Source organism: Pundamilia nyererei, unplaced genomic scaffold (assembly GCF_000239375.1).
Source record: "Pundamilia nyererei isolate P.nyererei 1_Seehausen unplaced genomic scaffold, PunNye1.0 scaffold00003, whole genome shotgun sequence".
NCBI lineage: Eukaryota > Metazoa > Chordata > Actinopteri > Cichliformes > Cichlidae > Pundamilia > Pundamilia nyererei.
In genome coordinates, this window is record NW_005187404.1 from 9076417 (window position 1) to 9098712 (window position 22296).

General features: G+C 41.2%; 1 protein-coding gene across 1 annotated transcript in view; it reads right to left on the bottom strand.

Moving 5' to 3' along the window:
* The window catches only part of LOC102210847 (thrombospondin type-1 domain-containing protein 7A-like), a 184011-nt gene that overhangs the window by 78540 nt on the left and 83175 nt on the right, over positions 1 to 22296 (bottom strand). The window contains exons 5-7 of the mRNA XM_013910474.1: positions 17157 to 17312; positions 14149 to 14352; positions 5303 to 5497 (exon numbers count right to left, since the gene is read on the bottom strand). Coding sequence (XP_013765928.1) covers positions 5303 to 5497; positions 14149 to 14352; positions 17157 to 17312 — 555 coding nt within the window. The remainder of the gene's footprint in view (positions 1 to 5302; positions 5498 to 14148; positions 14353 to 17156; positions 17313 to 22296) is intronic.

A 22296-nucleotide genomic window follows, 5' to 3' on the forward strand; every position in this document is an offset into this window, starting at 1 on the left:
CATCCGGTTCCGGTTCAAGCGCAGATTAATAGAACTACGTTTTACTAGCGGACCGAAAGTGTTACCGACGGGAATCTACAGCGTCTTGAGCTGAATTAAGACTTCAGAAGTCATTCGTCATGTCGAATGACCAGCAGATAAACTCTCAGGTTCTAAGAACCGTTTCGTTCGCGACCGACACATCACTAGTGTGTTAGCCCAACTATTAGCCTAAAAATCAGTATTATATGAATCATGAGATTAAAACACACTTACCTAGCCTAGCATGTTTTAGGTCCTGCAATTGGTCCGTCGGGTTATTGTCTCCCCAGAAACACTTCCCTTGTGCTTTTGGAAATCTGTTTTTTCCTGTTTCTGTTTTTTTTCTATTTCTGTCTTCTTTTTTTCTATTTTTGTTTTTCGTATTTTCATAATGTTTTGTGTGCTTCTGCAGAATTTTTCTTTTTGCTGGTGTTTTGTTAAGTAGCAGTCCGTTTGGCCTCTCAGGGCTCCATACCTTTGTGACTTTCCTCCCTTCATACTCGAGTTGAGACTGATTCAGTGCAATTTATATTAATAGATGGTATTTTCCCAATACCAATTATGATGAGCTCACCTCTACACTTCCATCTTACTGTAGCACCACCCTAAGTCTGTCAAAGTTTCTGAACTTTTTCCGTAGCATTGTAAACGTTGTTTTAAAAAAATAATAATTTAATTTAATTTTTAAGAAAAAATTGCAGTAATGTTTTAAAATTGTGCCTTTTCACGCTCTAGTTCTTGCCCTTTAATTTGTTCCTCCTGGTTAAAAGTTTCCTGATGTTGTAATATCATTAATTGTTTTTGTTGCTTAAAAAATAAGGAGCCTCCAAGCCCACCAAAGCAGGAACAGCCTTAACAGAGGACTCAGGACTGCTCAAAATGATGTACTTCCATGACTGCCTTGGGCAATCTTTGCCAAAATGCTCATCAAAATTTTAACAGCTGACCTATTGTCAAATCTTCCTTCATTTTAAAAACAAGGAAAAGCAAAGCCCAAATGTATGTGAAGGAGACTGTAATGTGGACATTTCTTTTTCTTTTTTCTCTCATTTGGATGTTAGGATTTATGATTGCGTTACGGAAAGAAACATAGTTTGTGGTGTCATGTGGTGCCTGATTGCATTTTGCAAACACCTGCGTTGCCTGCCGACTGGGCTTTTTTGGTACACCTAGCTTAGCCTGTCAAGACAAATCTTTCCAACTCTGAGTGAATAAAAATTTTTCTAAACTGCGTGATGCTAAAGTAGGTATGCTTTTGCCTGGTGCAACTTGTAGACGTGTATTTTTATTACTTTTTGTGGAGGGAAATATATTTCTTAATTTACACAGGAAACTTGGATCTAAAGTGTAAGCTGTAGCTATGCTTGATTTGTATTTAATTGGGTATTTTTGTACTAATATAATATTTGTGCCTGCAAAGCTATTTTTTAAAGAGAAAAAAAATATTGTCACTGTTTATGGTTATGTATGAAGTGTTGTGTGCACTAACTGCCTCATAAGAAGTTTGGTAAAGCAAATGTATTTATATTCCAAAGTATGAAAAGTATACTAATAATGGCAGTGTTTCATTTCAACGTATAGTATGTTGACATGAAAGAAAGCAAATGATCTCAAATTATGGAAACGGCCAATGGGATGTGTTTTGTTTGACACGTGATGCACATGTATATATTTGGTGGCTGTCATTAAAGTTGCTCTCTCTTGGGGCGTGTTCATCATCCAAAATGGCCAAAGGCTGATGTCTGTTTATTCGTCCCTATACTTATCATTGGTGCAGTCTATTATTCATGTCAGACTTCTCTGTGGATTTCATTTTCTGCTAACATAGTAACTGCAACCTTTTGTTCATTGTACTCCTGTATTGTCAGACAAAGTGAGTGTTTAAAACACATAGCCTCAAGCTATTTCCCTGCAATCTCACACGCTTTATCACCTAAACAAAGCTAAACACAGGTCCAAAGTTTTGTAACCAAATAAAGGGTCTGGGGGAGTTACATTTGTTACAGTTCTAAACTGCACCCTCTGATGAAGATTAGTCTCAAGAAAAGTTGGATATTGTTGAAAAAAAAAACAACTGTCCATTTAAAATCTCTAATGCTGTGATGATCAATGGTATCGCTATAGATCAGGGGTGCCCAATCCCGGTCCTCGAGAGCTAACGTCCTGCAGCTTTTAGATGCATCCTTGTTCCCACACACCTGAATCAAATGAATGGCTTGTTATCAGGCCTTTGCCAAACATGATGGCATGCTGAAGAGGTAATCAAACCATTTGATTCAGCTGTGTTGGAGTAGGGATGCATCTAAAAGCTGCAGGATAGTAGCTCTCGAGGACCGGGATTGGGCACCCCTGCTATAGATGATAAGAAAGTGGGAGAAATTACAGATTTTCTTAAAAGGTTTCGCTCCACTAATAGGATCATATTAGTAGATGAGCAAACCTCTAAACTGCATAGACAGGCAGTTGATATAGTAGTACCCATTCCAACCTCCCTAAACTTAAAAACCTAGCTAAGGTAATTGGCAGGGATTATGTTCTCAAGGACATTATGGCCCAAATCAGTGAGTCATCCACAAATTTTTTGCCTTCCACAGCTGAGTTACTACCTGATTTAACTGAGACCCACCCCACTAAATCCCGTGTTAGAGTTGACTCCCAGAAAGTACCACTTAAATCACTTGGTGAAGTTCAGATCGCTCCAGCAATACACGTGATCTCAGTCCATCAGAGTGAAGCATGTAGTGGAGGAGCACATTGTAAAAAGGAAATACGGTACACTGCAGATTCAATCTTCGCAGAGGCTGCATCTGCAGGCTGCAAAATCCCTAAACTGAATCCTGAACCATACTTTAACATCTGGTGCTCCAGTGCTGAACTGATCAGCACTGATGTGGTCCTTCCATATCAAGCATCAGAGGTTGAGGAGAATTCTTAAAAACCTTTTATCTCCAGCAGTTGATGTATTAAAACATTTAAGCTTCAGTAACTTACTTGCTATATTTCCACTTACCCAAATCTGATTATGGAAGGAGCCATTCAGCAATGGCTCCATTGACACAGTAACTACTGTTTTATATTCTGGAGCTCCACATGAAAGTAAGGAGAAGAAAGACAGGCTGCAGAGCTAGAGTGAAGTCCTGGGAAAACCTTCCATATCATATGTCATTACGAGAAATCTAAGATCTCTGTCCGATAAGATGGAAGAGCTAACAACATTAACCAGTCCGCACAAGACGTATTTCGCATCTTCACAGCAAAATCTCCAGTGTTAAATTAACACTAGAGAGTGTCTATATGGGTCCACACCTCTGAGTGTTAAATACAACACTGTTGAGTGTTAAATTAACACTTTTGACAGTGTTATATGTTTAAAAGTAACCTAGTCAGTTTTGAAGATTAACAATGGCTAACACTGAGCAGTGCTGATTTTCTAACACTGGAATATTTCTAACATTTTGAGTTATTTTCCAGTGTTAGAAAATCAGCACTGCTCAGTGTTAGCCATTGTTAATCTTCAAAACTGACTAGGTTACTTTTAAACATATAACACTGTCTTTAGTGTGTATTTAACACTCAGAGGTGTGGACCCATATAGACACTCTCTAGTGTTAATTTAACACTGGAGATTTTGCTGTGTTGTGCTTCTCAGAGAAGTGGGTGAATTAATTCGTTCTGGACTCAAAAAGCAAAGGAGACTGGCAAAAGGAAGAAATTTCTACTGGAATGCCACTTCGGGTCAGATTTTCATCTTGGAAGATGCTGACTGGTTGACAGGTGGGCAGCAATAAGGAAAGTGAAGGAAGTGACAGTTGATACTTTCATTGTTTTTAACACTCTTTTTCACTTCAGGTCTTTGTAAGTTATAACTTATCTGCAGCTGGCGATGGGCCAACAGCAGCACACGAAAGAGTGGCCCACAGACTCGCTGTACCAAATATTTTGAACACTGCCTCACTGTGGCAATACGGCTCTATGGAGGCAGGCAGGCCATCCCCAAGCTGCCAAAAACAGTGAATGTGCTAGACAAAGAGAAAGGAAGTGACACCTACAAGAGAAAATTGGAGGAGTGGCTTAAGGGAATAATGCAAGGACATTCTGGAGGGGTCTGAAAACAATCACCGGCCAAGACAAAGCCAGCAGAAGGTGCCCAGAATATGATGGAAGGTAGTGGGCTAACCAACAAAACTGAGTGTTTAAAACAATGAAAAGTGATCCGTGGTTTTCATGCTGTATTTTTTCTCTCTTCTTCTGTTCCTGGTAAACTCCACAGTTGCTTCGTTCCCTATTCTGACCCACTTGTCAACAAGTCAGCATCTGGCCCATGCATATGTCATCCATATCCAGTGACATGCAGCTGAGATTTGGGATGATTAATGGTCAATGAAAAATTGTTATCCAAACGGAAGTACGTGCAAAGACACAAATTTAAAATACAGTCACTTTAACGAAACAAACTGCACCATAATCGGGTTTATAGTTTTCAAAAGATGTGTACGACTATTACATTTGCGCAATATTTCATCACTGTATGTGTATATACACATAGTGTGTATGTGTCCTTGATTTCTTTAGTGAAATCACGGAAATGATAATGCTAGGTAAGTGAGCACTTTATGTGTATACAGTCTGTACAAAGACGTGGTTTGCAAGTTTAACTTGGACTTGTTGCTGATGTTGTGGGCAGAATACGTAGTCTTGATAAACCCAAAACATGATGGATCTGAATACGTGAGAAATTTATGATCACAAAGCATATGTGCCATAAGACAACTTATTGTAGAAACAATGGTAAAAGCATATGTGAATAAATTTGCTGAATAACCCTTTAAAACTTTACATCAATAATCCTTGATGTTGAAAATAAAAGCCTCCATCAAGATTTTCACTTGATGCGATATTTAGATTGACATTTAGATTATGTTTAAAGTTGATTTGGTTAAACGTTTTCAAATGTCGTTCAATTATGTTCAAATGTTAAATTTCACATTGCTTTCTCTTGTCCTTAATGGAAAATGAAAAACATGCTGTAAAAATAAGACTTATTATTAAGCATCCAATTTCAACCTACCCCTGTATTCTTAAAGGTGTAAATTGGACTTCTGTACTATTAAGTTAAACATTTGCATTGATTAAATATGCTGATGTCATTGCTGAAAGACCCAGTGTACACAGAGGAGCTCAGGTGAGAGGCACATATTCATTTTTAATAGAATTACCTTTACCTATACTGTAACTTCATGAGTGCTGCAATGCTGCTTTGCTCTCCTTATACAGTTCCTACCTTCTCCTGCATTATAGGCGAGGATGGAACGAGTTCTGGTCTGTTTGCCCTCTGTGTTCTTTCCAGAGCAGGTGTGGGAGCAGAGAGACCAGGAGCTCCAGGGGCTCAAGGCACAGTCCTTAGGGCAAGGCACCTCGCAGATAAATGGCATAGGAAGGATGGCATCCTGGCAGAGTTTTCGATCCACATGTTCACCTGGGTGAATACAAAGAGAATTAAGGTACTGTGCCAAATTTAAAATGTGTTATAAAGTTAAAAGATAATAATAACATTCATTAAATTAAACAGGGCTAAGAAAGCAACATCAAATTTCCTTCAAAAAGTCACTTTAAAATAAAGGCTGTGAGCGTGAAATGTTGCTTTTCTTGGTGGGACTGCCAAAATGACTGAAGGAAAAATTGCACTTTCTAATATGGTAACTAATGTACAGTGGGGCAAAAAAGTATTTAGTCAGCCACCGATTGTGCAAGTTCCCCCACCTAAAATGATGACAGAGGTCAGTAATTTGCACCAGAGGTACACTTCAACTGTGAGAGACAGAATGTGAAAAAAAAATCCATGAATCCACATGGTAGGATTTGTAAAGAATTTATTCGTAAATCAGGGTGGAAAATAAGTATTTGGTCAATAACAAAAATACAACTCAATACTTTGTAACATAACCTTTGTTGGCAATAACAGAGGTCAAACGTTTACTATAGGTCTTTACCAGGTTTGCACACAGTAGCTGGTATTTTGGCCCATTCCTCCATGCAGATCTTCTCGAGAGCAGTGATGTTTTGGGGCTGTCGCCGAGCAACACGGACTTTCAACTCCCGCCACAGATTTTCTATGGGGTTGAGGTCTGGAGACTGGCTAGGCCACTCCAGGACTTTCAAATGCTTCTTACGGAGCCACTCCTTTGTTGCCCGGGCGGTGTGTTTTGGATCATTGTCATGTTGGAAGACCCAGCCTCGTTTTATCTTCAGAGTTCTCACTGATGGAAGGAGGTTTTGGCTCAAAATCTCACGATACATGGCCCCATTCATTCTGTCCTTAACACGGATCAGTCGTCCTGTCCCCTTGGCAGAAAAACAGCCCCATAGCATGATGTTTCCACCCCCATGCTTCACAGTAGGTATGGTGTTCTTGGGATGCAACTCAGTATTCTTCTTCCTCCAAACACGACGAGTTGAGTTTATACCAAAAAGTTCTACTTTGGTTTCATCTGACCACATGACATTCTCCCAATCCTCTGCTGTATCATCCATGTGCTCTCTGGCAAACTTCAGACGGGCCTGGACATGCACTGGCTTCAGCAGCGGAACACGTCTGGCACTGCGGGATTTGATTCCCTGCCGTTGTAGTGTGTTACTGAAGGTGACCTTTGTTACTTTGGTCCCAGCTCTCTGCAGGTCATTCACCAGGTCCCCCCGTGTGGTTCTGGGATCTTTGCTCACCGTTCTAATGATCATTTTGACCCCACGGGATGAGATCTTGCGTGGAGCCCCAGATCGAGGGAGATTATCAGTGGTCTTGTATGTCTTCCATTTTCTGATGATTGCTCCCACAGTTGATTTTTTCACACCAAGCTGCTTGCCTATTGTAGATTCACTCTTCCCAGTCTGGTGCAGGTCTACAATACTTTTCCTGGTGTCCTTCGAAAGCTCTTTGGTCTCGGCCATGGCGGAGTTTGGAGTCTGACTGTTTGAGGCTGTGGACAGGTGTCTTTTATACAGATGATGAGTTCAAACAGGTGCCATTCATACAGGTAACGAGTGGGGGACAGAAAAGCTTCTTACAGAAGACGTTACAGGTCTGTGAGAGCCAGAGTTTTTCCTTGTTTGAGGTGACCAAATACTTATTTTCCACCCTAATTTACGAATAAATTCTTTACAAATCCTACCATGTGAATTCATGGATTTTTTTTTTCACATTCTGTCTCTCACAGTTGAAGTGTACCTCTGGTGCAAATTACTGACCTCTGTCATCATTTTAAGTGGGGGAACTTGCACAATCGGTGGCTGACTAAATACTTTTTTGCCCCACTGTAACTAATGACCAACATTGTAAATTCTTTTCCATCACAGTTTTATTGCCTTAAATTAAAAAACTGAAATAAACAGCAACAATAGATAATTTCTGGCGCCACTCCGAGCTGGCAGCCAGTATTAGTAGCTCCGGCCTGACAGAGTCCTTTTTTCTCTTTCTTTGTTTCTTTCTTTGTTGTTTCGTGTTCTTGTTTTTATATTGTGGACTGTACTACTCCACATTCGACCTCTGAATTTTATGGACAATTGTGTTTTTTATCATATTTTTTACGGCATCTGTGTCCGGAGAGTGCGTGGAGGTGTTAGCCCTCGGGGTCTCCACTGTTCTGCCTACAGCCGAGCGAGCCAACATCCCCCGCGAGGTGAGGAGGAAGAGACGCGGCACTCGGGCGGGGATCAAGCATCGCAGTAAGGTTAGGAGGTACCGGCCAGTGATTCCATCGGGTATTATGGGGAAAGTGAGATCTCTCCCCAATAAAGTGGATGAACTGCCAGCTCTAACCCGACATCAGAGGAGCTACAGGGAGTGCAGCGTGATGTGCTTCACAGAGTCGTGACTAACCGCGCTAACTCCGGACATTCCATCTGATCCGGGCCGACAGAACAACGGAGAGTGGTATGAAGAGAGGAGGGGGCCTGGCTGTGTTTGTGAACGATAGATGATGTAACGCTGGGCATTTATCTATCAAAGAGACGCTAAGCTGACCTCCTATTTGGTTTCCCTAAAAGGTCCCTTCATAAACTCCAACTTCTTCAAAATTCTGCAGCTCAGGTCATAACTTGCACTCCGTTAAGAGCTCATATTACCCCAGTTCTTCAGCAGCTTCACTGGTTGCCCGTAGAAGCCAGGATACATTTTAAAATCTTACTTGTGTATCCATAAATCTGCTCCTTCATATTTGTGTGACCTGCTCACTGTTTCCCGCCCTCTCAGATCATCATCTGCTATTCATCTTACTGTTCCATCCTCACGCCTTGTTGCTATGGGGAACAGAGCTTTCAGTCGCTCTGCTCCTCGGCTCTGGAACTCTCTTCCTCCAGCCATAAGAAATATTGACTCCCTTTCCATATTTAAGTCACAGCTCAAAACACATCTGTTTAAACTGGCTTATTCGCTTTAATGCTGATTTTATCTGTTGTCAAGCTCTGTTTTGCCATTTTAACTTATTTTATGTATTTTATGACTATTGCTGCTTTTATTAATTTTGTTCTTTGTAAGGTGACCAAATAAAATGTATTATTATGATTTATTATTATTAAGCTGTAAGGACATTGAGCTGCTAGTTAGCATGAGATCGTACTATCTACAGCGAGAGTTTCCACACGTCATTATGATAGCTGTGCATGCCCCGCCCTCTGCTAACGCTGCAGCAGCCTGTGAGGTCCTGCACACTGTAACCAGCAGACTCCATACACAGCACCCTCAGGCCCTTTTTCTGCTCTCTGGAGGCTTAAATCACATCTCCCTCTCCCCACCTTCACCCAGTACGTCACCTGCCACACCAGAGACAATAAAACATTGGACTTATTGTATGCCAACACTAGGGATGGGTATCGTTTAGGTTTTATCCGATACCGGTGCCAAATCGGTACTTTTGAAACGGTGCCGGTGCTTAAACGGTGCTCGAACCGGTGCTTAAAGAATGGAGAACACAAACTTTGTCCAAAAACCTCTCATATTCAGCTGTTTGTTTGTTTTTTGTAAAAAGATAACAATGTTAGCCTTTTCTGCAGCTATGGGGCATATATGGTATCACTCTTGGCTGGAAGCAGTGCTTAAACAATGGAAAAAACACAAACTTTGTCCAAAAACCTCTCATGTTTAACTGTTTCCCACTTTTTCTTTGGTCATTTTAGCCTTTTTGGCCAGGGTGAAGGGAGCATCTGCCATCAAACAAGAAGACAGCAGCATGTAGCTATGATGATGTTTGCTAGTTCACCTGACATGCATTTATGTAATAACGTGGTTAGCCTACTCAACGTAAATTACACATGAACAACATTAACCTACTCACGCAGAGAAGAATGGCTGCTGCATCATCATCCTCATCATTTCTGCTACACTGGCAGGGCTAGGGGCCAGGACTCTACTCTTTGGGTTTTTGGGGGATGTTGCTCCGGGTCCGATAACTGGCAAACCCACCCGACGTGCACGGTGTGAGGTCTCGCAGCAAGCTATAAAATACTGCGCATTTCTCGGCTTTTAAAAAAAACGCTATGCGTCGCCAGCTGTTTAATCGGATTCTTGGTGTTACCTCCTTTGACAGTATCACAGTATCAGCTTAAAGCACTTGTTGCTGCTGAGTTTGCATATTTTGCTGTGAAGTACAGCCAGACTTTTGACCGCTTCGCCTTGGACATTTTTAATCTGGAGCTCTGCTCTAACAGAACGTACGTACCTAGCCCCGCCTACTATCCTCGGAAACGTAAAATGATTGGCTAGAAGTGTATCACAGCTCAGGAGAAAAAAGCACCGAAGTAAAGCACCGAAATGTGCGCTGCTTTTCGGTCTGGTTACTACCGTTTATGTCAGAACCGGTGCCATCATGGCACCGGACACCGGTACCCATCCCTAGCCAACACCAAGGAGGCATACAGCTCATCACCTCTCCCTCCCCTGGTTCATCTCCAGCCTGTGTATAATCAGGGGTGCACATAAGACCTGCAGGGACACCGGCCCTCGTGGACTGGGATTGGGGACCCCTGCCATAACAGAATAACACAACCAGATAAAGGACCGAGCAGACAAGGAATTTTACGAGCGGCAAATAGTTCATCACATAGCATGAGTGTTTCTGCGGAGGACTCGCCTGACCATAAGTCCCCCAATGGAAAGTGTGGTGGTGGGGTACGCCATGTCTCCCAACTGCCTGGTGCACATCACCACTCCTCACCTATAATTAGAGTTGGTGGGTTTAGCACACAGGCAGCAAGCCACCCACTTGTCACAGCGATTGCTAGCTACCTGCCTGAGACTGTGCTGTCCTTAAAGTGGAAGTGTGGGCCTTGTCGATGCCCATCGTCATTGTTGCAGCACTGGCAGTCCTACACCCAAGCCTTGTCGCTGCAGCAGCTCGGCACAAATGCCTTGACACTGCAACAGCAGCAGTCACCACCCAGCACATCATCAGTCTTTCCACCTGGATCAGTCAACATCGGGACCGCACCCGATTCCTATGGCTAGGACAAGGGCTGCCTGGATAAGCCAACACTGGGCCCAAGCCAGAGAGTGATTCCCTATCCACTAGAGATTGAACATGAGCAGAGACTAAGCACACTACATATATTCCAGTTTCAAGGCTGAGGGCGGTCAGGCCCCAGCCTCAGCCTCCAGAGTTAGCCAGTATTGGCTGTGCAGGACACTAAGGCCTTCTTCTTCTGCTTGTCCATCCACCCTTTAATTCTACAGTTTTGACTTTTAAATTTGTTTTGTTCTACAGCAACTTGCTCTGTTTATACTATCTCTTTCTCTATGTGTGTGTTTAAAAGATTGTAATGCTATGTTCTAAAGCTGTAAGACTCCAGAGAACCACAGAGGAGAGTCATGGCAAAAGTGGCGAACTTTCCCTGGAATTGCCGGCCGATCAAATTTAGCCCAAGAGAGTAGCGATGACTCATTCAAGAGGTCACAAAAGACCACAGAACAACATCCAAAGGACTGCAAGCCTCACTTGCCTCAGTTAAGGTCAGTGTTCATAACTCCACCATAAGAAAGAGACTGGGCATCAACAGCCTGCATGGCGAGTTCCAAGACGAAAAACACTGCTGAGTAAAAAGAACAAAAAGGCTCGTCTCAGTTTTACCAGAAAAGATCTTGACAATCCCTAAGTCTTTTGGGAAAATACTCTTTGGACTGATGAGACAAAAGTCAAACTTTTTGAAAGGTTCGTGTCCCGTTACATCTGGTGTAAAAGCAACACAGCATTTCAGAAACGGAGCATCATACCAACAGTAAAATATGGTGGTGATAATGTGATGGTCTGAGGCTGTTTCACTGCCTGGTACACTTTCTGTGGTAATGGAACCATAAATTCTACTGTCTATGGAAAGAGAATGTCCAGCCATGTGTTTGTGACTACAAGCTGAAGCACACTTGGGTTCTGATCCAAAACACACCTGCAAGTCCACCTCTGAATGGCTAAAGAAAAACAAAATGAAGACTCAGGAGTGACTTAGTCAAAGTCCTGACCTGAATCTGACTGAGATGCTCTGGGATGAGCGATTCATGCTCAACCCTCCAACATGGCTGAATTACACCAATTCTGCAAAGACGAGTGGGAATTCATCCACAGCGCTGTAAAAGATTCATTGCCAGTTATTGCAAATCTTGACTGGAGTTGTTGCTGCTAAGGGTGGCCAAACCAGTTTTGGAGATAAAATATCTGTATTTCAGGTTCGGGACCATGCCTACAAACACACCCCTTCCGGTTCTTATCTGTAGGAGCTGCTATCAGTACCCTCCGAGGCCTTCCCCAAACCAGAGCTCAATTCATGTTTAAGCCATTCACCTTTATCTACTAAAAACACTGTCAAACCTAAAACATACAGGACATGGGCCCAGGTAGTGAAATTAGATTTAGGGGCAATCCCTTTTTCACACAGGGTCATGTCATCCCCTTAATAATAAACACCTTCTTTTAGAAACAGCATTTTGTATTTAACTAGTAACAAACAAAACCCGAAACCATAACTCACAGAACAACATGCAGGAAAAAAACATAAGGAGGTGACATAGGGGATGAGGAGTGGAGAATGAAGCGCAGAGAGACACAGATATTCACCAAGTTACACAGACAGTGCAAGGACAAACAGAGGCAAACACACACTATAAATACACACCAGGTAATGAGGAAATGACACGCAGGGGTGGAGACAGCTGAAACTAATGGCATAACGAGACACAGACTTTCAAAGTAAAACAGGAAACTCACAAACTGTTTTGCACCACAAACTCCGGGACATGAACAGAGCACAGGGGAGAAGAACACAGGTAGGAACAATAAAACACTAAACACCAAAACCAAAACCCGAAGAACTAAGAAAACAAGAATTAACCCGAAACATAAGATGCCACCGATAATAAACACAAAACACTGAGTCTAACAACCCAGGACCATGACACAGTTCGACTACAACAACGATAGACCACAAACTCAGAATCCCAAGATTCTGCCTCCTCAGGCAAGAAGCTGACGAGCATAAAATGCAAAACTGCAAAACTACCAGACTGAGAAGCAGCTTAATTCCAAAAGCTGTGAGACTTCTCAATGTATAAATGGAGAAAAACTGATATTGCAGCACCTTAACCACTACTGACACTTACTGACACCATCACTTTATCACTGCTGGTCATCAAGGCCTTTTGCTGCTAAAGTAGTTATACCTACATTCTATATCCAAACTCCATACTGGTACTCAGGTTGTTGCACTCTATTTATCGTATTATTTTATTACTTGTTATTCTGTTTTCTTAACCCCCCCCCCCAAAACTATTTATTTATTACTTTTGAAAAAATAATTCTGTTTCTTCATTATTCTCTTTCTTTTTTCTTTTCGCTCCGGGACCGTGTGTACATAATTTTGTTCACCTCATGTAAACATGTGATGCAAATGACAAGAAAGCTCCTTGAATCATTGAATCCTTATGTCTGTGTAAGTGAGAGGAAAATCCCTGAGGCAAAGTAGCTATACACTCACACTAGAACATGATGAAATTGGTCATAACAGCACAAACAATAGGGAAATCTACATTAAATACAGTAAATACAGTGTTGGGCAAGGAGCATATTGAGATTAACCAGGATAGATGACAAGAATCTCTGCATCAGTCAAAGTGAAAAGACTGACCTACATCACACTGACTACAACCTAAAAAAATGATTCATTTACATCATCGATGTAGTGTGTCTCATTGCCAAACAATTCTAAACCACTGAGACTTTTACTTTAAACATATGCATTTCTAAAATGATGCTATCTTTTGATTGTGAAAAACACACAGAGATGTGAATGGGATGGCAGACTACGATAAAATCATCGATGGACTACTTAGAAATAAATAATCATCCTAAAAGGTGTAAGAAACATCCCAGCACAGGTGCCACACAGCCTCCTAAAGTATGATGTACATAACACATTATCACCCACCCTTAGGCGAGCTTTCACAGCAGCTTTAAAGGCACGTGCATCATGATGAGTGGATGTCTATCAACAAATTTATAAGCCACTGTCCAATTTTCCATTATCAAGATAAAATTCACTCATGCTCACATCTTACTCCTTATTGTGCTTCTATCTGTGTGACATGCCTAGTGTGAAATGTCAGTGCCAACTGAAAGACAACTGTGTGATAAAGCCAGTGCGAGTGGGACCGCAGGTCATCTGTCATCCATACCTGCACAGAGGGCAACAGGAAAACTCAGTGACAGTGGAGAAATGCCCCTGACTTTCCACTGGCACTGTTTCTGTGGTGATGGCACATAGTGTGCCAAAATTACATAAAGTATTTTTAAAGTAGACAATTTTAAGCATAATTGTCACGTGACTCTGTGTGAATTATACCTTCTGTAAGCATTATCTTCTGTCTACTCAGAGAGACCTGACTACAGAAAATCATCAGTGTTTTGAGTTTTCTACAGTATGAAGATAGTACCCTGGGGATGTTTTGCTAGCAGAGTGATAGATAATTTATGGAAAGTGTCAAAACACCACAGTAGCTTTTGCTTGGAACCAAAACTTAAAGGCAATCTCCAAGCACTTCAGAGACCAGCTACTCCTAAAGCTCGGACTAGGATAAATATGTTCACATATACTCACCGTCACTATTGACACACTGGACCTGAGGGATCTGGATTCCTGGTCCACACTTCTCCTCATTATCTGGGATACAGTCCTCCAGTTTAACCACCAGCCAGTCGTAGCAGCTCGGGTCTTCACATGGTATGGCCTCCACCAGGTGGGGGCAGTTTCCTGTCCCACCTGTTGGTTCATTGATGATTCTCCTCTTCCTCAATTTAAAGCCTTTGGGGGAACAACAGAAATCTAATGAGCTACATGATCTCAAACTAATAAACTATGGCTACCCCTGTGTGTAAGCTTGTGTACAACTGTAGCATATTTTTTCACCAGATGTTTTTTATTGAAATATTGCTTTTAACAGTCCATTGTTACATGTAGCACAAGTGACTGAGATCATGCTTTTGCTGGAGCAGCTCCAAAACTGTGGAACGGTCTCCCTTTAGAGATTTTTAGTTTTATTTTCGTTGTTTTTAGTTGATTCTATGCGGTTTTATCTTGTTTTTTTAATATAGGGCTGTTTTAATTTTTATGTATTGTGTGTTTTATTTATTTATATTTGCTGTTTTCTGTTATTCTATTGTTTTTGACCTATTTTCTGTACGGCACTTTTGTCCTGTGCCTGGTATTTTAAAGTGTTTTATAAATAAAATTGGATGGATTAGGAGTTAAATTAACAAAGATTCAAAGAACTTTGCATGATGAATAATGCAATGCATATATCCATCACACCCGCTACTTCCACAAAGCCACCAGCATTGTGGAAAACCCCTCACACACAAGCTTCAATCTGCTGCCTTCTGGCAGGTACCAGGCGCTCACTGCCAGACCGCGAAACAGTTTCTTCGCCCAAGCCGCCAGACTCCTGAATACACTGGACTAACACACACACACACACACCTCCATATATCAAGTTACTTTCTGCACAACCTACTGTCATTGTTGCGCTTTTCTATTGCATGTTTGTGTCTGTGCTGTCTTGTGCCTGTATTGTTCTGTTTCTTTTGCAATTTTTGCACACTTGCAGTTTATGTAGTCCTGCATTGATTGTCTGTTATATGTTGCACATGACTAATGCCTGAAGAGAAAAATTAATTTGGGAAATTTTTTGATCGGCAAGAGTTGAGGTGGGGATTAGGGTTGTATAAACGAAGATGAGGACTGAATGCTATACTCTCAGTCATCACTGACTTGCTATCTGCAGAGTGTATCATGGATGCAATAACTGAAAGGCAGGAGTGAAGGCTATGTGATAGGTTATGAATCTTTGTTTTGACATGAAGATTTTGGCCCTGTTTATTTTTAATTTTGCATTATTCATTGTGTCCTAAAACCATTTCACATTTTGAAAAGGCAACTGTCATCTACTAAATTCAGTCAGCTGTGGCTAATTAACATTAATTAAGATGATAGCACTGCAGTTTTATCCAGGTCACATGTCTTATTCTTGAACACTGCTGACTGCATAAATTGAGGACACATAGCTTGGGACTTGGTCAAGGATGTCACAGGCTGTCTATATAGTAAAACATGATGGCAACCTCCCTCTTGTGGAATTCAGAAAGTGAAATGTGACATAGAAAACAAGTGCTCAGTTTGCTGTTGAACACTTACTTTGATATAAATCTGACACTTTTTTTTTTACTGTTTTGACACTGTACTGTACCCCGGTAGATTTTACTGGGAAAAGATGTGTGTGCAGTGAAGACTTTCAGTTTTAAAAGGTTTAACAAAATTCCTTAGATGCACTTTTATACATAGTCCCATATTTTCAGACGTCCAACATTCAAAACTGACTGAAAAGCAGTTTCTTTATTCAGTCATTTAGTCAGTCACAAATGACCTGAAGTTCAATTCAAGTGTTGAACTATTTAGTGGCTGTTCACTGGAAATGTCAACATGAGGTCCAAAGAGATCTTGATGCAAGTCATTCATGAAAAATTGAAATAAACCTATGAGAGATAGAAAATACTTTAGGAGTGGCCAAGTCAGCAATTTGATGTATTCTTTATCCAGCTCAGTGACATTGGAAGGACACAGGAGACGAATAAAGTGGCTGATCACAAAATACTTTCCTTGGTTAAGAACACTCTTAATGAGGTCATTTTTCAAATCTACAATCAAGACACACCTTTCTGAATGAAATGCCTTCATGAAGGAAAATCATTGGCTTTACAGTAAAATTTCGCACCCCTGGTAAAACCCAACAACAGGAACACAAGATTAGATGTTAAGAGAAAACAGTTCTGAAAAAAATAGTTCTGAAAACAAACAAACAAAACACAAATAAAAACATATGAAAACAAGATTAAATTGAATCACAAGAAGAAGGAAGAGAAAAGCAAAGATAAGGAAAGGAACGCCTCATGATTCAAAAAATACCACATGGCATGGACATGTGAAACCAACTCACTAATGTTTATTGATGACGTGACTGCAAATTGAAGTTGCCAGATAATTTCTGAAGTGCACAGGTTATACTGTGCACTTCAGGGAGGGAATGGACTGACAGTGACACACGATAATAGAAAATAAAGCCAGAAGGATCCATTTCAACAATTTCTAGTCATCCTTTTAATTCGATGTTCTTCATTAAGGCAGAGTCATGGTGGACACTGCTGTTCCAGGGATAACTAGAGATGAAGCAGTGACTGTGTCAACTCTACTGATGGACTAACATCCCCACGACAGCAGTCAGAGACCCATTCCAACTGTATGCCTTCTGTAATTGATTTTGACTTTATTGTCAACATCAAGTTTAACATTTGTAATACACAATCAAAAACACAGTAAAATACTACAGAATATGAAGGTAGAATGTTTTGTACATTGTAAATCTGGGTAAAAGTCAATGCACTGCAAATTGTGTTGGCTTATTTGTTTTATTGGGGCACAATAACAACCGTAGGGCAGATGAAGGGGTATGCAATTTTTAAAGGGAGATTTCAGGAAAGTAAACCCTACAGAACTCCTTTGATTAGTCACTTTATGACACAATATACTATTGTAACCCTAACAGTATCTCTTACCTTTCTTGGCTACCTGGTCTTGACAATTTTCATACGTGCAGGGTCCCCACGTGCTCCACGAAGATACCTCACAATCAACAGGACAGCTTATGTGGCAGAGTTGGGTGGTGTTTGGAGGAATACCCAGACAAAGCTTACTGTCCACTGGCCGCAGTGCTATAGAGACACAGACAAGCACAAAGACACAGTGTTAATCTATGCCAGAAAGGCTTTAAGACATAGTTTAAAAACAAACTAGCTCATTGAAATGGTAAATGGACTTATATAGTTCTTATATAGGGCTTTTCTACTCTACCTGAGCACTCAAAGCCTTGTAAAGTGATTAGAAAGTACTCAGCTATCTGTTCAGTAAGTGGTGCTGAGGGTGATAATCCATGTATTTTCGCATATACCCACAGTCATGTGACTTCTACAACACATGACAGACGGCATAGTGAGTCCTGTCAGTTGACCTCTGCTCCATCAGCTGCAGATGGCTGTCTGCAAGGTCGTCAGGCTGATGAGTCATCATAGTTGTGTCACAGCAGAACTCATGCACATACAAATTGCTTAGCCAAAGGTGTGTCCTTTAATAGCGTTGCTCGGTAGGCAGTAGACGACATGCCCTTGAGTGCTAATGTGGCAAAAGCTGGCGGATGAGCAATCCAGTCACTTTATCATGGACTACTGGTGGTTCTATTGTTAATATTTTGGGAATAGCGGGTAAGATAGAAAGCAGTCATTTTCTTTCTCATAGTGTTACAACCACCACTGCCCTGTGATGCTCTGGGTGAGTGAAACAGAGCTGGGCCCCAGAGCAAGAGTTTGTCCGTTTGAGTCACTCCTGTCACATCTAATTTTCTTTCTTGCTAGAAAGTTCAAAAAGTACTTCAAGCTGAGATCTAGGCTGGCTTAAGTTATTGATGTGATTTATAGACTGCCATTCAACAGTTATTCAACATCAACAAAAAGATTTTTTAAGTTTGCAATCTGCAGCTGTTTGGAAATAGGTCAAGGCGAACCTCCTCATCTTGTGTAAATCTACAATTTTCCCTCTTGGATCTTTTTGTTCTCATTCCAAGATATTCCATCTTTGCCTCTCTTTGTCTCCAAACTGCTCAGTTTGAACTTTACCTCTGATATACTCATTTCTAATCGCATTCCTCCTGATTACACCTGTTTTACAGGAGGAGATCACTGACATGGGTTTTCATCATCAGGCTGTCCAACCTCTCCCTGAATCGTGCCACTGTTCCTACTTGTCTGAGGGCCTGCACTGCACCATCATTCCCATCCCCCAAACACTGGAATAGACAGCCTCAGTGACTACAGACCTATAGCTCTCATGTCTGTAGTCATGAAGTGTTTCTCAGCACACCAGAGACTGCCTGCCTCCCTCCTCGTTCAACCCCCACCAGTTTGCTGAAGAAGCAAATCAGTCCACAGAGGATGCCATTACTATCACCCTTCACAGAGAGCTGAGCCATCTTGAGAACAGGAAGATCTACATGAGGATGCTCTCCGTGGACTACAGCTTAGCGTTCAGCAACCCAATCCCAAACATCCTCATCACCAAACTGGGCCTCCTTCAAATCCCCCCTTCCACCTGCTCCTGGATCAGGCCACTCACAGAAGGACTCTACTTAGACCTAGTCCAATGCAAGGTTGTTATCGTTAACAAAAACTAACCAAATAACAAACACTAGAAGTAAAAAAGCATTTTTGTTGGATGGATGATGGATGTAGAAATAAAAATAAAAAACAAGACTTTGTAAAAAAAAAAAAAAAGGAAATCTAACTAAAACTAGAATGAGCTTTCACAAAACTAACCAAAATTAACTGAATTTATATAGAAAATGTGTTTAGTTTTCGATGATGTGTGTGTCTGTCATACATTTGTCCAGACACGTGCAGAGGGTGGGGGTGGAAGGGGCTTGAACACTGACCCCTTTCCCGATGGTGCCCCAGTTTTCTTTTTACTTATTTGAACCATTGCATTAATCAGCAGCATTTGAGTTGCATATTGACTTGTTGGGGTGGCTGTAGCTCAGGTGGTAGAGCGGGTCATCTACTGATTGGAAGGCTGGTGATTCAATTCCTGGCTTCCTCCAGTCTGCATGCCAAATATCCTTGAGCAAGATACTAACCCCAAATTGCTCTCTGATGCATCCATCAGAGTATGAGTGTGTGTGAATGTTACCTAGAAAGCACCTAGAAAAATGTGCGAATGGGTGAATGCACAAGTTGTGTAAGGCGCTTTGAGTGCTCAGAAGAGTAGAAAAGCGCTATATAAGAACCAGTCCAGTCCACTTGTCTGATGCATACGAATATGTAGAAGAAATCTACCTACACTCTTTTATTGCCTGATATCGTAATTGTGTCTACTAAATTCATCTTAATTACAAAGTTACTTTGCCATATATCTTTTATAGTTACCTGATATCAATGGATGTTCATCTGCCCTACATTAATATTTTTTTTAGAAAGAGGTTCATAGGTGTGAATGGGTTGTCTGTGTTGGCCCTGCTACAGATCGGCGACCTGCCTCTCGCCCTATTAGCTGGGATAGGCTTCTGGGATAGACGTCTTCCTGATGTATGTATTCCACTTGTTGTACATACTACTCTTCTCTGAAATTTATTCTTGCTGTTCAGCTATTTATATTTGTATTCCATCCACAGTTTGTGAGGTGAATCCACAATTTTGCTGTACGTGTGCAATAACATGGCTATTCTATTTTTTCCTTCTTTTTTTTTGGCAATACTGACACAGGCAATACATGGACTCTACAAAGGTTGGACAGGAAGTTCAGCCCCTCCATGTCTGCCAGCACAGTCTCAAGAGCATGGAGGAGATTCTCTGTGCAAGGAAGAACAGGATGGGCAATCTCAGAGCTCCACCAGTGGAGTCAGTTCTAGATTCCTCCTGGTGCATGACAATACCTCAAATGCCTCTATGCAGGCAGTTCCTGGAGGATAAGGAATTAATACCATTGACAGGCCACCATGCTCTTCTGACCTAAACCCTTCTGGGATATTATCTTTTGGTCCACCCAACACTGCTAGGTTGCACCTTAGATTGTCCAGCAGCTCAGTGATGCCCCGCTCTAGATTTGGAAGGAGACCTCCCAGTATCAATGATACTGAAAATAGCTGTACATAATGTAATTTCTGTGAGACAGTTATGAGTATTGTTTTTTCTAACAGTTAAAATTCTATTTGTGAAGAAACTGATGAAGTCGTTACCAGTGAAGGTTAAAAGCACAACAGAGCTCTGACTCTTTGTGACTCATTCTTCTTTGTGCTGTGCTTCCCAACACCAGAGGGCACTGCTCTGTGCTGCTATGCACCAGCTGACTAATAACCTTATTGCCAGTTCCTTTCCAGATGAGGATTCATTGCATCAGAGTTACACAGCTATTATATATAGCATGCCACAGTTTCATGCCCTGTAGGTGTTGCATTGATCATAATGTTCAGTATTCTGAGATATTAAGGTCTCAGTCCCACTGGGGTTTGCTGATCATCTTTAGAGAGCAAATTCTTACATTACAACAGCTAAATTATCAGCCAATTAGATCCGAATTAAAAATCACAAGTTCTGCAATGACAGTAGCTCTAAGAAATTATATCACTGCTGTGGTCAAAAGCAATTTACTAGTCAGCAACAAAATCTGTTTGTTTTTAATGTTTTGGTAGAGTTTGGAACAAATATTAGAGCATAGTTTAATTAAGCATCTGTTGAGAGGTGTGTGAGGCCACCAGTGTAACATGTGCTCAATAGAGCTCACTTACCCATCTTAAAATATCGCAAGGTTTCAGATTCTTTTGTCTTACTGGGATGTTCTGGCAACAAAATACTAATAATCATACCAGAAGAAATTAGGCTAAGCAAAATAGACAGGTGGAGCTGGATTAAGTGGGATCAGGATACACAAAGTGACTCTGAGGCTACATTCACTCTGCAGGTCTTAATGCTCAATTCCAATTTTTTGATCAAATCCGATTCTTTTGTCTGCTCGTTCACACTACAAATAAAATGCGACAGCAAACGTGCTCTAGTGTGAACGCTCAAAGCGGCCCGCATGCGCAAAAGAAGACGTCACACACGACGCGCTCTGTTTAGACCCAGAACAAACAGCATTGTTTGACTGATGTCCCTTAATATAAAGAATTCGGACTTTACGTTTCCCAATTTTTGCTTTAAGTTATTTTGTTATTTACATAATAATGTAAATAACCTAATAATGATCCTTGTTGCTGTTTTAGAGGAGCGGTGCTTCAAAGGATAGCTGCAGATTTCTGTCAGCAGATTATACAGTACAAATAAAATGTTCACGTTTCTCCAACGTTGTCTTCCCAACAGTTTCACTGACATCTACACTGGATGGCCAGGAAGCGTTCGCGATGTCTTCTCGGGCGCTTCTCCGGCGCTGATAGTTGGCGTCTGTCTTGTGTCGGTGACGTAAAAGACGGATTTAATGCGACCTGACCGTCAAACAGCAGTCGCTTTCTAAAACACCAGATATGTATCGGATTCAGCACCACATACCAAAGTGACCCAGATCGGATTTGAAAATATCGGATTTGTGTCGTCCACACTGTCAGACCATGATGGGATAGATGGGTCACAGAGGGTCAAAAAAATCGGATTTGATGCGCTTTCGCCTGCAGTGTGAACGTAGCCTAAGACATTCCAGTCAGTAATATGGTCCTCTCTTTCTTTGAGAGAAATCTCTAAAAAGGAGCCACTAAACCAATCAAAACCTTAAGATGGATAAAGTCACTAATTTACAGCATTCAATGAGTCACTGAGTTGCTAATACAACATAAGTTTTAATGCAATAATAAAAACTGTATGCAAACTGAGAAAACATGAATAAAGAAAGAAAAACACATGAAAGTATTTTTACCTGATGGCTTCACTGCGAAGTTCTACGAACATTTCTGCTCATTTCCATCTCCACTACTCATAAGAATGACCTCAGATTTTAAAACCAGTCTCACCAAGTTTGAACACAGCAATGATCACCCTGCTTTCCAAACTAAATAAAGATTACGCCAGCCTCTCTGACTGTCAGCTGCTTTCTCAAATCAATACAGACATTAAAATTATAAATGAGGCTCAGGCATCTAGACAAGACAAAATCATACCAATTCTA